The sequence below is a fragment of the Convolutriloba macropyga genome, chromosome 7 (assembly GCF_964194025.1).
Source record: "Convolutriloba macropyga chromosome 7, txConMacr16.3, whole genome shotgun sequence".
Taxonomy (NCBI): domain Eukaryota; kingdom Metazoa; phylum Xenacoelomorpha; order Acoela; family Convolutidae; genus Convolutriloba; species Convolutriloba macropyga.
In genome coordinates, this window is record NC_134474.1 from 31,350,381 (window position 1) to 31,364,928 (window position 14,548).

The following is a 14,548-nucleotide window of genomic DNA, read 5'->3' on the forward strand; positions in this document are numbered from 1 at the left end:
TATTCTACGCTGGACGGGCTGTTCAATGATAGCACTCACAATTCTCTACGATTAATATATCGATCGGCCAAAAATGACTGAACAAAAAAACCCAGTTGAGTATATAGTTCCTCCTATCCACTAAAGTGGGGGTCCGAACAATTAAAAACTGACGCAAATAATGACGCCATAATGTAACGAACAGGAACGATAAGTGCGTTTACACAATGTTCCAATACTAAGAAACCTAATGCTCTCGAGCTTCACCAGTATCTCAGAGGACCGAAAATCAACTGAGCACATGTTGATCATGCTAAAAATCTAATAAAAAGGACCCGAATAATTGCAACAAACTCTGTTTAAGAGCTGTTGAAAAGCGTTTGAAGACATGTCCCCATTTTCAGTTATGCATTGAACATATCAACGCTTCCTCTTCCAGGAATACGATAACTTCCAACATTCCAAATTTATTACCAGTCAAACTTTCCTTGTCGAGCCAATTTTGACAGATCGATATGTTGTGCCGAGATATAGAGAATTAAAATCATTGAAATCACTTGAAAACATGAATTGATTGTTCAATAAACATTTTCAATTGTGTTTTGAATTTGTATTGTTTCTATTAGCTGACCTCAAATGACCATCCATTAGAGGAGATATCGTCAGGTGATCTTGACTTCTTCAGTTAAAGTCAACAAAATCACTTCAAAAGTGAGGAAAGGCCTTTTTGAGAGTGAGGTAAGTCATGTAAGACCAAAAATTTATTCATATGAGCGAGCAAAAATCACTCATAAAAAACAGCTTGTAATTAACGTAGAAATTATAACATAACTGCCTAATGTCGGAAGAACTGCTCTCTGCTCTCGAACGACTAGTCGGAGCCCTAATCTATTGCAGCCTGCTTCAGTTGCGGGTATCGCAAAGGGGCTTCAAATGACGTCATTAGAGGTTATTATATACCACTATAACCATTTAAAAAATTTAAAGTGAAAGAATGACACCAATTTTATTTGACTTTTAATAGTGAACTGCCCCCAAATTCAAAAGTCTGTTCAATTAAACTCGAAATCCAGTTATTGTTTTTGATTATTTCTCCATCTTTTTTATTGAGCTCAACAGAAGAGAAAATTTCAAATGCAAATTATAAAGCTTGTATTTTTCAGAAATGACTTAATGACCGGGCTTTATCGGTTTATCCCGTCTCTTTTGATTTTGATCTTTTGACTTTGACAGTATTCATCACAGTGCGTAATTGAATGCGTAAGAATTTGAAATCCAGTCAGTTGAAACAGTGAATAAAATAAGTCCGAAGTCAAACGTAAAAATCGTGACTTATGTAAAACGAAAAACTTAATCAAAAGGTAAAGCGAATTGAAAAAAAAACATAGCAGGACCAGTCCTGACGTACAATTCAAAGAATTTTCATTGACTGAGCAAAAACTAGACTTATACGGTACTCTGAGGGAATTAGAAAAAATATTTCCAAAAAAAAACAGATGAAAAATTAAAGAAAAAAAACTAAAAATCAATGTCAAAATGCCGCATGTGAACAAAAAACCACTAGCGAGAAAGAGAAATTTTGTTCAAACAGAGAAATAAGCCTAGAATGAACTAAGAATGGATTGGTAAAACCATGAGAAATTAGGAGAATGGATTGGTAAAACCATCCTATCCGATAATTGAAAAAAAAAACAGTTAAAATGAAAGTGAAATTACCGCATGCGAACAAAAAACCAATAGCGAGAAAAGGAATTTTTCTTCAAACACCGTTCTCTAACTCTTCTTTAAAATAAGAGTGAAAAATTCACACCGCAAAACAACTTGAATGGTAAAAAACCACAATGTCCCCAATAATAGCCGTCATCGCTTCGCGGCTATTAATCAAACATTATCGACTACCGTCGGACGAATCGCTCTCGAACAGCCCGGTGGCTTTGATTGTCGCCTGCTTCAGATAAGGGAAGCTAGCCTCATTGGGTACCGAATGAGGTTATCCAAACCTACTAAATTTATCACTGCCCTTCACGCCCGGCAGTTCTACAACCCCAACAGCTTCGATTTCTTTGAATTTTAAAAACGATGTCACAAGCAAAATGTTCCATGTTTTATATTACTCCACAAAAATCATTTCTAACTATTAATTATTACGAGATATCTCACGTGATTAGACTTAAGTCAAAATACGTACCAAAATTTACAACTTGTTAAAACTAAAAACAGGCCTTGAGAGACAGTACAAATTCTGGGCGATGAATAGTACTCCATCAACCTCTAAACATACTCGGCAGATTGCCGAAAAATAGCCGCCGTTGATTCCAATAAGCATGATTGGGATTGAAAGAATAGAAGATATTGAAACAAAAAAGATTTTTGTACAAAAACATTTTTTAAGTCCGATTTATTTTGATGGCATTTCGTAGTTGAACATAACGTACTTCTGTTTCTTAGAGAGGCTAAAGGGGCTACTATCAATACCAATAAGCATTAGAGATGGTAACTAAGACTTATAGGAACGATGTTCAAATAGCGGGCATCTAAATTGGGCTTTATGTGTTTATCCCGTTTCTACTTCTGACTTCAATTTTTTATACTGACTCTGTTCATTTTGAATTGCTTTGCTGAGCAACTGATATTCAAAATCACATTTAGCAGAATGAGAGAAGAGAGAAACTAGCATATAGAAGTCAAAAAGATATCACGCAAAATGTTGAAAAAGCGGCAAAATGAGGTAAAGCGAAACATTTTTTTATTCGACGAAGTAAAAAAACATAGCAGGACAAGTCCTGACGTACAATTCAAAGAATTTTCATTGACTAAACAGAGAAAAACTAGACCTAGAATGGACTATGAGTGAATTGAGAAAATCATTTTTAAAAAAAATCAGATAAAAAATAAGAAAAACAGAAAATCAATGTCTAAATGCCGCATGTGAAAAAAAGCCACTAGCGCGAAATGAAAATTTAATTCAAACAAAAAACTAGGCCTAGAATGAGCTGTGAATGGATTGGGAAAACTATTTAGAAAAATATTCGATCCAAAAAATCGAAAAACAGTAAAAATCAAAGTGAAATTGCCGCATGTGAACAAGAAAACCACTACCGAGAAACCGAATTTTTGTTCAAACACCGTTTTCTCACTCTACTTTAAAATTAGAGCACAAAAAATTCACGCCGCAAAACCACTCGCTTTTTCGCTCCATTTCCTGTTTCGGCGTGACCAAATTTACCACTCCAATTTGACTTCAAAAATCATGAAAATGTGTGAACAGATCTTAAAAAAAAAAAGACAGCGCCCCAATACAATTCAAATTCTTTGAATTGTAAAAAAATAGGAGCGATATAATAGCCGGCTGAGAAGATGAGGGCGGCTATTAATAAAATTTCGAACGAATTTTTTAAGGCTGTATCTCGTCGTATTACTCAATAATTTTGTATAGGTAAGCGCTTGTGTTCTTTATTCAGGTCTCACAAAACGATAGCAAGATTCCGAAATTTTTCTAAAAGCAGTTAAGAATTATTAAGTTTAAACATGACGACTAACATCGGGCGAATAACCGGCTATCGGTAGTAGCCAGCTGGGGCTTAGGGAAGCTAGCATTAGGATGCTAACACTCTTGTATTACAATTGTTCTTAAGTAAACGTCGTCGGTACACATCGTATTGTTTTTCTTGGGATGGGCTGGAACATTCTGTCTGAACTCAAATTAACGATCCTTCTTGCCCAATTATCTCATTGATATACCATTCGAGCGCTGGCTCTATGTTAATGTATTGTTGTCAATTTGATTACGAAAGAAAAAGTGTCCAAAACTCAAAGTTTAGCATTTACAGTACTTTTCCACGCTTGATGTAGAATATTGATTCATTTTGAACACCATATTTTGAAATCTGCTATAGCTCAAATGAAATACCAGTTGTAACTCCAGGTGGTGGTCTCTTAGATGGTCGAACTACTTCTTCATCCGAGGAGTAGCACGAGTCTGGTCCAGTGGAACTAGGAATTGGCAGGAAGTCATCATCCAGTTCCTTTTTCAGCCACGTTGGAACCTGAAGAAAGCTTTCGCTCTGAGTACACTGGCATTACCTCTGTAAAGCCACGTAAGATAGAAAAATGTGATAAAAACCATGTGACAAAAATGCTCGTCTTTCACAAACATTGTGACAAAAATCTTTTGTCATTCACAAACATTTAAAAAATGTTTTTTTTTTGTCATTCATAAACATTGATAACAAAAACTCTCTTGACTTTGGTCTGAAGACAATTTGCTTCAAGTTAGTGATGTGGAGAGCACATCTACCCAGAGAGGTCAGCAAAACAAATTACTGGACTCATTTATACACTCATTATACACCGCAAGTTTACTCAGTTACACCAAGAGCGCCAAAGCTGCAAATTTAACGAACTCTCAGCTCAATGAAAGACGCGTTGTTACAAACTGTTTTTATCAAAAAGACTTCGTGGACATGAAAAATGTTTGTGAAAAGACCCACCGTGGATGTAGAAGTATCTTGCAAATGATCTGTCTGGTTGCCTGCTTCTGAAATCTCTTCTTCCTCGTCCGTGTCAGCCTCAGTTGTATACTCTCCATCCTGTGATGAGGCTGCACTGCTGTACCGTTTATGGTGGCCACGCATCATCTCGTCCCTTTCTCCTCCATCCTCAGCGGAGGTCATTTTTCCAGGAGGCGATGTTCTGAAAAATAACTAGCAACCTATCGGCAAGAAAGGGCATGTAATTGTGATTAATCATGCTCTACGAAGTTACAATTTTTCTTCATTTTCAACGTAATTGGAACTCAAATACTTTCACGAAAACGTAAATTTTTCCAACGTAAACTACAAATGACGCTTGATAACAAGGAAAGGTATTCTGAGAAGAAAAGGTTTAAAGCAGATCTCTGCAAGTGATCAAAAATATTAATTGAAGACGACCTAGTCATTTCCAACTATTATAAACTTGACTGTAAAAGGACATACTCCTTCTGGCGTCTCATCCTGCGTCGCCTAGTCTTCCTCTTCGGCATCGGGGCATTTGTCTCAACTGCAATCAACACTGAATTGGACAAGAACCCGCAAGATACCAGCAGGCATATGCATGTCTTGTACCTAAAAAGTACCGTTTGTTACATAATTCAAGACATTCAGGTCACGACCATGAAGAGGCCAAACCATGGGAACCAACTACTTCGGAAACGAAAAGCATGAGACCGAATAGACAACTGTGAATGCAAAGGTACTCGGCAGAACAAAATAAACCCCATTGCCTCCAATTACCCCGATATTGGGATTGAAAGATATAGCAGAAGTCCTGAAATAAAATCCAAAGAATTGAATGAAAAACTAAAAACAGCTGCACCTGAAGAGCAGACCAAATGACAAACGCCAGACAAACAGAAAAATATGGTTTCAAAAATGTTCAGAAAAAAAATCAAAGTGTATTACTTTAAGGTTCATCATGTTGAATACCACGGTCATAGCACGGATAAAAAAAATGTAAAAAAGAGCAGAAAACTTGGCAAATATGAAAAAATGTCTGATACAAAAGAGGCTATCAGAGACCGGCAAAACAACAAATAGAATTAAAAAACTAGAACATAGCCGGCAGATTGCCGGAAAATAGACCCCGTTGACGCGCTTGATGCAAATCGGGATTGAAACAGAAAAAAAACAAAGAAGAGACAAATCGACTGAATTTTTTTCTGTTCTTAGAGTCAAAAATTTTTCTAATTTGGCGTGCAGTTTCTGTTACATTCTTAAAGTATACTTAATCGAGCTTCTAAACTGAAAGCTAGTAAGCTTAATACTGATATCAGCTAGCAAACACCCTATTGAACTTCGATAACCTAATTTTTAATGATTTAATGACCGAGCTTTATCGGTTTATCTCGTCTCTTTTGATTTTGCTCTTTTGACAATGACCGTATTCACTATATTGCGTAATACAATGCATGAAAGAACTTAAAATCCATTCAGTTGAAACAGTGAGTGAAGTAAGTCAGAAATGAAAATCGTGACTCATGTAAAACAAAAAACGCCATCAAAAGGTACATCAAATTAAAAAAGGAGAACGCCTAAACAATAGCTGTTAGAGAGGCTGACGGCGGCTTAAAATAGAAAACTAAAGAATCGCTAAAAACTAAACTAGAAACGAGAGAGTTTTTAGGTGCCAGTACCGTCAAAAGCAGAATTACAGTGTTCAAACTTAGGCATAAACATAATGGCACAAAATGTTCATCGCGAAAATGAATATTTTGGTATGTCTTCAAAACCTTGCTAAAATCTAGAAAAAAATTTACTTGCAGGATACCAGAATTAGGATGCAAATTGAGTCGACAGAAGAAGGAACTAGAAGAATTTGAATATTTGGAAAAATAAGCTCAAGCCATAGAAAAGTTGCTCACAATCTTGAAGCTGTTGTTCTTAAAACGAGTTAAACCTTGCGTTATCTTTCATAAAGCTTAGCTGGCACCTCAAGATCAAAAACCTTGAAAAAACGACAAACATTTTCAAAAAAAAATTGCAAAATTATTCAAAAATGTTAAATATCTTGATATTATTATGTTGAAAATCATTTCGCTTACACTAGTGACTAACCAGTAACCAATGCTCAAGCACTTGCAAATTTCACTGGCCCATAAAGGTTACAAAACTTACAAAAATAATTTTCAGAAAAACCTGAAAATAATGAATTTCATTGCAAAAATGCTATATTTGGTGATACTATTATGTTGAAAACCATTTCTGTGCCACTAGAAATTATGCGAAAACATATCAAAACCCAGAGAAGTTTTACCGTTCTCTGAAGATCGAGAACTTGAAAATGACAACACTTGAAAAAAATAGTAAATTTTAATGAAAAGTTTGTAATGTGATCTTCAAAGCATTGCCTTCTCTCTAAAAACCACCCACTAAGGCATGTCCAAGTCCTATAAAAGTTTGATCAGCCCCTTAACTTAGAAAAACTAAAAAAAAGCTTGCAGAAATTGTTAAAATCAATTTCAATTTGGGTGTTTAAGTTTGCATTACCAAGACATATGGCTCACAATATGAACCAAAATAAATTTGACAAAGAACAATTTAAGACTGATTAAACAAAAAACTCAAAACAAGACCTTTTCACTTTGAATTCAGGCCTTCTCAGCATGTTCAGCACTTTAAACATACCCGGCAGATTGCCGCAAAATAGCCGCCGTTGATTCCCATAACTCTATTGTGATTGAAAGAAAAGATAACATCAACAAAAATTGATTTTTGTATAAAAACATTTTTAAGTGCGATTTATTTTGATGTTATTTCGTAACTGAACATACTCCTGTCTCTCAGTGAGAGGCTACAGGGTCTACTATCAATACCAAAAAGCATTATAGATAGTAACTAAAACTTATGAGAACAAAGTTCAAGTACCGGGCATCTAAAAATGGGCTTTATGAGTTTATCCCGTTTCTATTTCTGATTTTGATCTTTTTGTACTGACTCTCTTCATTTTGAATTGCTTTGCTGAGCAGCAGCTGTTTAAAAGGACTTTGAGAAGAATGAAAGAAGAGTGAAACTAGCCAAGAGAAGTCAAAGATATCACGCAAAATGTCGAAAAAGCGGCAAAATGGGTAAAGCGAAAAAATTCGACGAAGTTAAAAAAAATAGGAGCGCTATTATAGCCGGCTGAGAAGATACTTGAAATACTACTAAAATCAGCGACGGGCCTCTAATGAAAATTAAAGCCCACTGGACGCCAGTTGTTTATTCCGTTTTGAAAGATCATGGTAAAATGGGCAATAAATAGACAGCACCAAAACAATCCAGTTCTTGGATTGCAAAAAAAATTGTACAAAAAATTGATCAAGAGGGAATTATTTTGATCAAGCAGCAGGCTATTAAACTGAGTTTTGTGGCTTTATCCCATTTGTATTGTTGACCTTTCTCGATACTGATTATAGTTTATTTTGCTGAGCAACTGCTGATTAAGTGAACTTTGAGCAGAAGGAGAAAAGAGTGAAACTAGCCCGAAACATTTCACAAAAAAGAATTAATTTTTTGGTTGTTGACTGGTACAAAATTAACGAGTAATTAATATAGTTAAGGATAAACCCCGAGAAGACGAACAGAAAAATCAAATAGAACCCCTTTCCACATTGCCTGTCTAAAGGTAGCACAAGACATATTTATAATAAAGCAGAACGGGATATTAATCAATATTTAAATTGAATTAATGAACAAACAAAGTTATTGAGCTATTGATTGTTAACTAGGAATGAGTATTTTATTTTATTTATTTTATGGCATAACTTCGAGATTTTTTGAGAAATTTTGAATAAGCTGTGAACTAAGGTAAAGTGAAACAAATGTTCACTCGACTAAATGAAAAACACAGCAGGAAAAGTTATGAACTACAATTCAAAGCATTTTAATTGATTAAACTAAAAAAGCTAGATCTAGAGACGACTAGGGCTGAACTGGGAAACCATCTAGAAGAAGAAACGAACGGACAAACAGTAATCATAGCTTGCAAAATTTCGGAAAAGAGCATCCTATCAACGCCTTTGGGATTGAAAAAATTAGAAAAAAGAAAAATTGACGGCAAGTCGTATATTTTCCCAAGCGTCAAAAAGGTTCTGATTTTTCCAACAGTTTCGTTATATTAAAAAAATTGTGAATTCAGCCTGTAAATTGAAGCACAATAAACTTAATACAGTTAGCAGTATATTCTAAGGAACTTTGCTAACTTTACTAAATAAGTCCTTAAACATCAAATCTTAGCACACGGGCCTTATTGGTATATTCAGTTTTTGAATTGTCTTTTTGACTTCAGACAAATTTGAGTAAAATTGCTGAGAAATCTTTATTCCCCTCAGTTGAAGCAGTGAGTGAAGTAAGTCAGAAGCCAAACGTGAAAATCGTGAATTATGTGTAAGAAAAAAATATCGAAAGAAAACAAATTTTTGTAAAAAATCAGCATTCAAATATTACGTATTCTTAGGATCAGCGTGTTCAAGACCACTTTCTTCATTCAAAAACAAAACATAGCCGGTAGATTGTCGGAATAGCTGAAGAAGAACAAACTTGCGTGCCACATAATAGAGATAGGAACCGATAAAGGTTACAAAACTTGAAAAATAATCAAAATTTTCAGAAAAACCTGAAAATAATGAATTTTATTGCAAAAATGCTATATTTGGTGATATTATTATGTTGAAAACCATTTCATTGCCACTAGAAATTATGCGAAATCATATCAAACCTCAGAGGAGTTTTACCGTTCTCTGAAGATCGAGAACTCGAAAATGACAACACTTGAAAAAAATAGTAAATTTTAATGAAAAGTTTGTAATGTTGATATCTTCAAAGCATTGCTTTCTCTCTAAAAACCACCCACTAAGGCATCTCCAAGTCCTATAAAAGTTTGATCAGCCCCTTAAAAAAGCTTGCAGAAATTGTTAAAATCAATTTCAATTTGGGTGTTTAAGTTTGCATTACAAAGACATATGGCTCACAATATGAACCAAAATAAATTTCACAAAGAACAATTTAACAAATTAAGACTGATTAAACAAAAAAAGACCTTTTCACTTTGAATTCAGGCCTTCTCAGCATGTTCAGCACTTTAAACATACCCGGCAGATTGCCGGAAAATAGCCGCCGTTGATTCACATAACTCTATTGGGATTGAAAGAAAAGATATCAACAAAAATTGATTTTTGGATACAAACATTTTTAAGTGCGATTTATTTTGATGTTATTTTGTAACTGAATATACTCCTGTCTCTCAGTGAGAGGCTACAGGGTCTAGTATCAATACCAATAAGCATTATAGATAGTAACTAAAACTTATGAGAACAAAGTTCAAGTACCGGGCATCTAAAAATGAGCTTTAAGGGTTTATCCCGTTTCTATTTGATTTTGATTTTTTTTTGTACTGACTCTCTTCATTTTGAATTTCTTTGCTGAGCAGCTGCTGTTTAAAAGGACTTTGAGAAGAATGACAGAAGAGTGAAACTAGCCAAGAGAAGTTTTCACGCAAAATGTCGAAAAAGCGGCAAAATGGGTAAAACGAAAAAAAGTTTGAGTAAGTAAAAAAAAGGAGCGCTATTATAGCCGGCTGAGAAGATAAGGGCGGCTATTAAATACTTGAAAGACTACTAAAATCAGCGACGGGCCTCTAATGAAAATTAAAGCCCACTGGACGCCAGTTGTTTATTCCGTTTTGAAAGATCATGGTAAAATGGGCAATAAATAGACAGCACCAAAACAATCCAGTTCTTGGATTGCAAAAAAAATTGTACAAAAAATTGATCAAGAGGGAATTATTTTGATCAAGCAGCAGGCTATTAAACTGAGTTTTGTGGCTTTATCCCATTTGTATTGTTGACCTTTCTCGATACTGATTATAGTTTATTTTGCTGAGCAACTGCTGATTAAGTGCACTTTGAGCAGAATGAGAAAAGAGTGAGACTAGCCTGAAACATTTCACAAAAAAGATTATTTTTTTGGTTGTTTACTGGTACAAAATTAACAACGAGTAATTAAAATAGCTAAGGACAAACCCCAAGAAGACTAGCAGAAAAATCAAATAGAACCCCTTTCCACATTGCCTGTCTAAAGGTAGCACAGGACATATTTAAAATAAAGCAGAACGGGATATTAATCAATATTTAAGTTGAATTAATGAACAAACAAAGTTATTGAGCTATTGATTGTTGACTAGGAATGAGTATTTTATTTTATTTATTTTATGGCATAACTTCGAGATTTTTTGAGAAATTTTGAATAAGCTGTGAACTAAGGTAAAGCGAAACAAATGTTCACTCGACTAAATGAAAAACACAGCAGGAAAAGTTATGAACTACAATTCAAAGCATTTTAATTGATTAAACTAAAAAAGCTAGATCTAGAGATGACTAGGGCTGAATTGGGAAACCATCTAGAAGAAGAAACGAACGGACAAACAGTAATCATAGCTTGCAAAATTGTGGAAAAGAGCAACCTATCAACGCCTTTGGGATTGAAACAATTAGAAAAAAGAAAAATTGACGGCAAGTCGTATATTTTCCCAAGCGTCAAAAATGTTCTGATTTTTCCAACAGTTTCGTTTTATTCAAAAAAATTGTGAATTCAGCCTGTAAATTGAAGCACAATAAACTTGATACAGTTAGCAGTATATTCTATGGAATTTTGCTAACTTTACTTACTAAGTCCTTAAACATCAAATCTTAGCACACGGGCCTTATTGGTATATTCAGTTTTTGAATTGTCTTTCTGACCTCAGACAAATTTGAGTAAAATTGCTGAGAACTCTTAATTACCCTCAGTTGACGCAGTGAGTGAAGTAAGTCAGAAGCCAAACGTGAAAATCGTGAATTATGTGTAAGAAAAAAAATCGAAAGGAAAAAACAAATTTTTGTAAAAAATCAGCATTCAAAGTTTGCGTATTCTTAGGATCAGCGTGTTGAAGACCACTATCTTCATTCAAAAACAAAACATAGCCGGTAGATTGCCGGAATAGCTGAAGAGGAACAAACTTGCGTGCCACATAATAGAGATAGGAACCGATACAGATATAAGTTGAAAAAGTGATCGACGCTGCTCAAAAAGCTACGAAAAAAACACTCTGCGATCAAAAACAAAGCTTGTTGACGTTCAATGCACAGAAGGCTTTTTATTAGTGACCTTTACTACACATTTGAGTTCCTTCAACCTTAACAACAAATCAAATTAAATTTAAATTTCAAAGAGCAAAAGTCATTTTAGTGAGTTAAGTCACGTATGACCAAAATCTAATCACGGAAATGAACTAAACGTTGACATATGAGAGTGAGGAATGACGTCACGCGCGCAAATGCCGTTAGTGGGAAGAAGTCATTCATTTGACTTGTCAGCTTTGCTGTGTGAACAAATGTAAAACGTTAAAGAGCGCCAGACAACGAAACAAATTGTAGCACAACAAGTCCTGAAATACAATCGAAAGAATTGAATAAAAAACTGAGAACTAAATTACCTGACCAGCACATCAATTGAACAATCCCAGCCAAAAAGACTATCTCAAAAGTTGAGAAACTAAATAATCGAACAAACAAAACAAAGAAATAGTCATTGCTAGAAACCTTGAAGCCTTTACCACGAAGACCAAATATGATACAAACTAGTTATAAAGATATGATCAGCGCCATTTCATGATCTCCAGCTATATATCTAGTACCCCATTTCAAGGCTTGAATAGTTCCACTTGTCTCGATAAATTTGGAACGTGAAAACTTTCAGAAAATTCGAAAATTATTTAAATTTTATCAAAAAATTTGCTAAAACACGTGTTGTTGAAATAATGACAACCAATTCAGTTACTCTAGTAACCATGCGGTATCTTATTATCAAGCTCAGGAGGACGTTAAGGCGCCCATGGTGCCGGAAAGACGGTGAACAATTTTCAAAAAACTTTAAAACATGTAAGTTTAAAAAAAAATTTAAAAAGTGTTTAAGAAATGTAAGTTTTAAAAACTGCTAAAAATTGTGATACTAAAATGTTGAGAACTATTTAATTGCCACTAGAAATTAAGCAGTAGCCTTTTATCAAGCTCTAGAGGAGGATCCTGGGATCTTTAGACTGGTAAGTCCTATAAAATGACATTTTTAAAAAAAAAAACTTGAAATATCAAAATTATCAAAAAATTGAAAAAATTTGTGATTTTCAAATATTGAAAATCGTTCCATGACAAGTCAAATTTTTTTCAGTGCCCTATTATCGAGGAGGTTCCTGGGCTCTTGAGTCTGGAGAAGCTGAAAAAAGGACAAATTTTGCAATAAAACTTGAAACAATAGCAAAATTCTCAAAAAACTGCTAAAATTTGTGATATTAAAAGTTTGACAGCTATTTAATGGCCACTGGAAACTAAGCAGTAACCTAATATCAAAACCAGGAGCAGGTGCTAGGGCACTTGATACTAGAGAAATCTAAAAATTAGGTTTTTAAAGAATTGAAATCGCAAAATTATCGAAAAATTGCTAAAATTTGTGACATTGAAATGTTGAAAACCATTCCATGGCAATTAAAAATTTTGTCAGTAACCTATTATCGAGGAGTTTCCTGCGCTCTTGAGTCTGGAGAAGCCTAAAAATGACAAATTTGTCAGAAACTTGAAAATAGCAAAATTATCAAAAAACTGATAAAATTCGTGATATTAAAAAATTTAGAGCTATTTCATGGCCACTAGAAACAAAGCAGTAACCTATTATCAAACCCTAGAGGATGTTTCTGGCCTCTTGCGACTGAATAAACCTAAGTAATTCAAATTTTCAACAAATTGAAAGAAATAGCAAAATTATCAGCAAATTGCTAAAATTTGTGATATTAAAATGTTGAAAACAAGGCCGTGGCCAATAAAAAATTATTCAGCAACTTATTATCAAACCTTAGATGAGTTTCCTGACACCTAGGGCAGAAAAAAAACCAATAAATGAAAAAACGTTTTGACAAAAACTACAATTTTTTTTTTAAATTAGTACAAATTTGCGGGTTTGTTTGGAGTTTAAAAACATATAGCTAATAAAATGGTCACAAAAAGTAATTATGTCTTGCAAATAACCTTTCTCCACTTTTAAAAACCTTAATTGTAGACTGGTCCAACAATAAATCTGAAAAATTGCACCACTTTGGGCTATAAAACTCCTAAAAACAACCTTTTAACATTGAACGAAAACTAAACGCGGCTAAGGCTCTCTAATGAAACGTGATACCCACTGATCTTTACCTGTTTATCCCCTTTTGAAAATTCAAAGTCATAGAAAAAGGTATGAAAACAAAAAAGATCAGTTTACCAAAACAATCCAACTCTTGGATTGTAAAAAAAAACAAAGATTACCGCAATATAGCTTCGCTCAGCGTACAGCTTCGCAGCTATAAAAAGAAAATTTGGACAAAGGAAAAGCAAGTGTGTGGTATATGAGGAAATCAGTGACCTGCAGAAAAACAAACAGAGCAAAAACACGGGAAATAAGAGATATAGCTTTAAGATTGCTAGAAAATTAGCTTTAAAGATCTGCAGTCTCAAAAAGATAGTAAAAGAAATAGATCAAAACTAAAATCTTTTTCATTAAATGCTGAGATGATTATTATCAAACAATTTGTATAAATTATTGCTACTTCTATTAGCTGCTCTCAACTAACCTTCAATTTGAGTGACACGCACTCACTCCACGTTATCTGTTCGAATTAAAACAAAGCCAAATTCAGAGTGAGGAAGTCAATTTTGAGAGTGAACAAAAGACTCGCTCCAAAAAGAGCGAAAAACGACGCACGCGCAAAATTCAAATGAAAATGCATGCAGGAATAAATAAAAAGCAGCTTTGAAGTGGTTGTGACGTCACATGTTTGTAACAAAAATCTTGACAAAAAAAAGCAAGAAAAGGCCAATAAAAGCCTCAGCTATCCCTTTGCGGCTATAAGAAAACTCAAGACTAAAAAGACATTTATTGTTTCAGCATCTTCAAAACTCAAACCGTAATGTTGAAGTTTATGTAAATGCAGCACCAAGCTCAAATAAAAGCTCAAACTTATTTTAAGAAAAGTTGCCAAATTTTGTTAT

At 34.3% G+C, this 14,548-nt stretch overlaps 1 protein-coding gene across 1 annotated transcript in view; it reads right to left on the reverse strand.

Annotated features, from left to right (window-relative positions):
- The window catches only part of LOC142342782 (uncharacterized), a 123,135-nt gene that overhangs the window by 12,749 nt on the left and 95,838 nt on the right, over nt 1–14,548 (reverse strand). The window contains exons 19-21 of the mRNA XM_075394347.1: nt 4,956–5,084; nt 4,470–4,671; nt 3,890–4,025 (exon numbers count right to left, since the gene is read on the reverse strand). Coding sequence (XP_075250462.1) covers nt 3,890–4,025; nt 4,470–4,671; nt 4,956–5,084 — 467 coding nt within the window. The remainder of the gene's footprint in view (nt 1–3,889; nt 4,026–4,469; nt 4,672–4,955; nt 5,085–14,548) is intronic.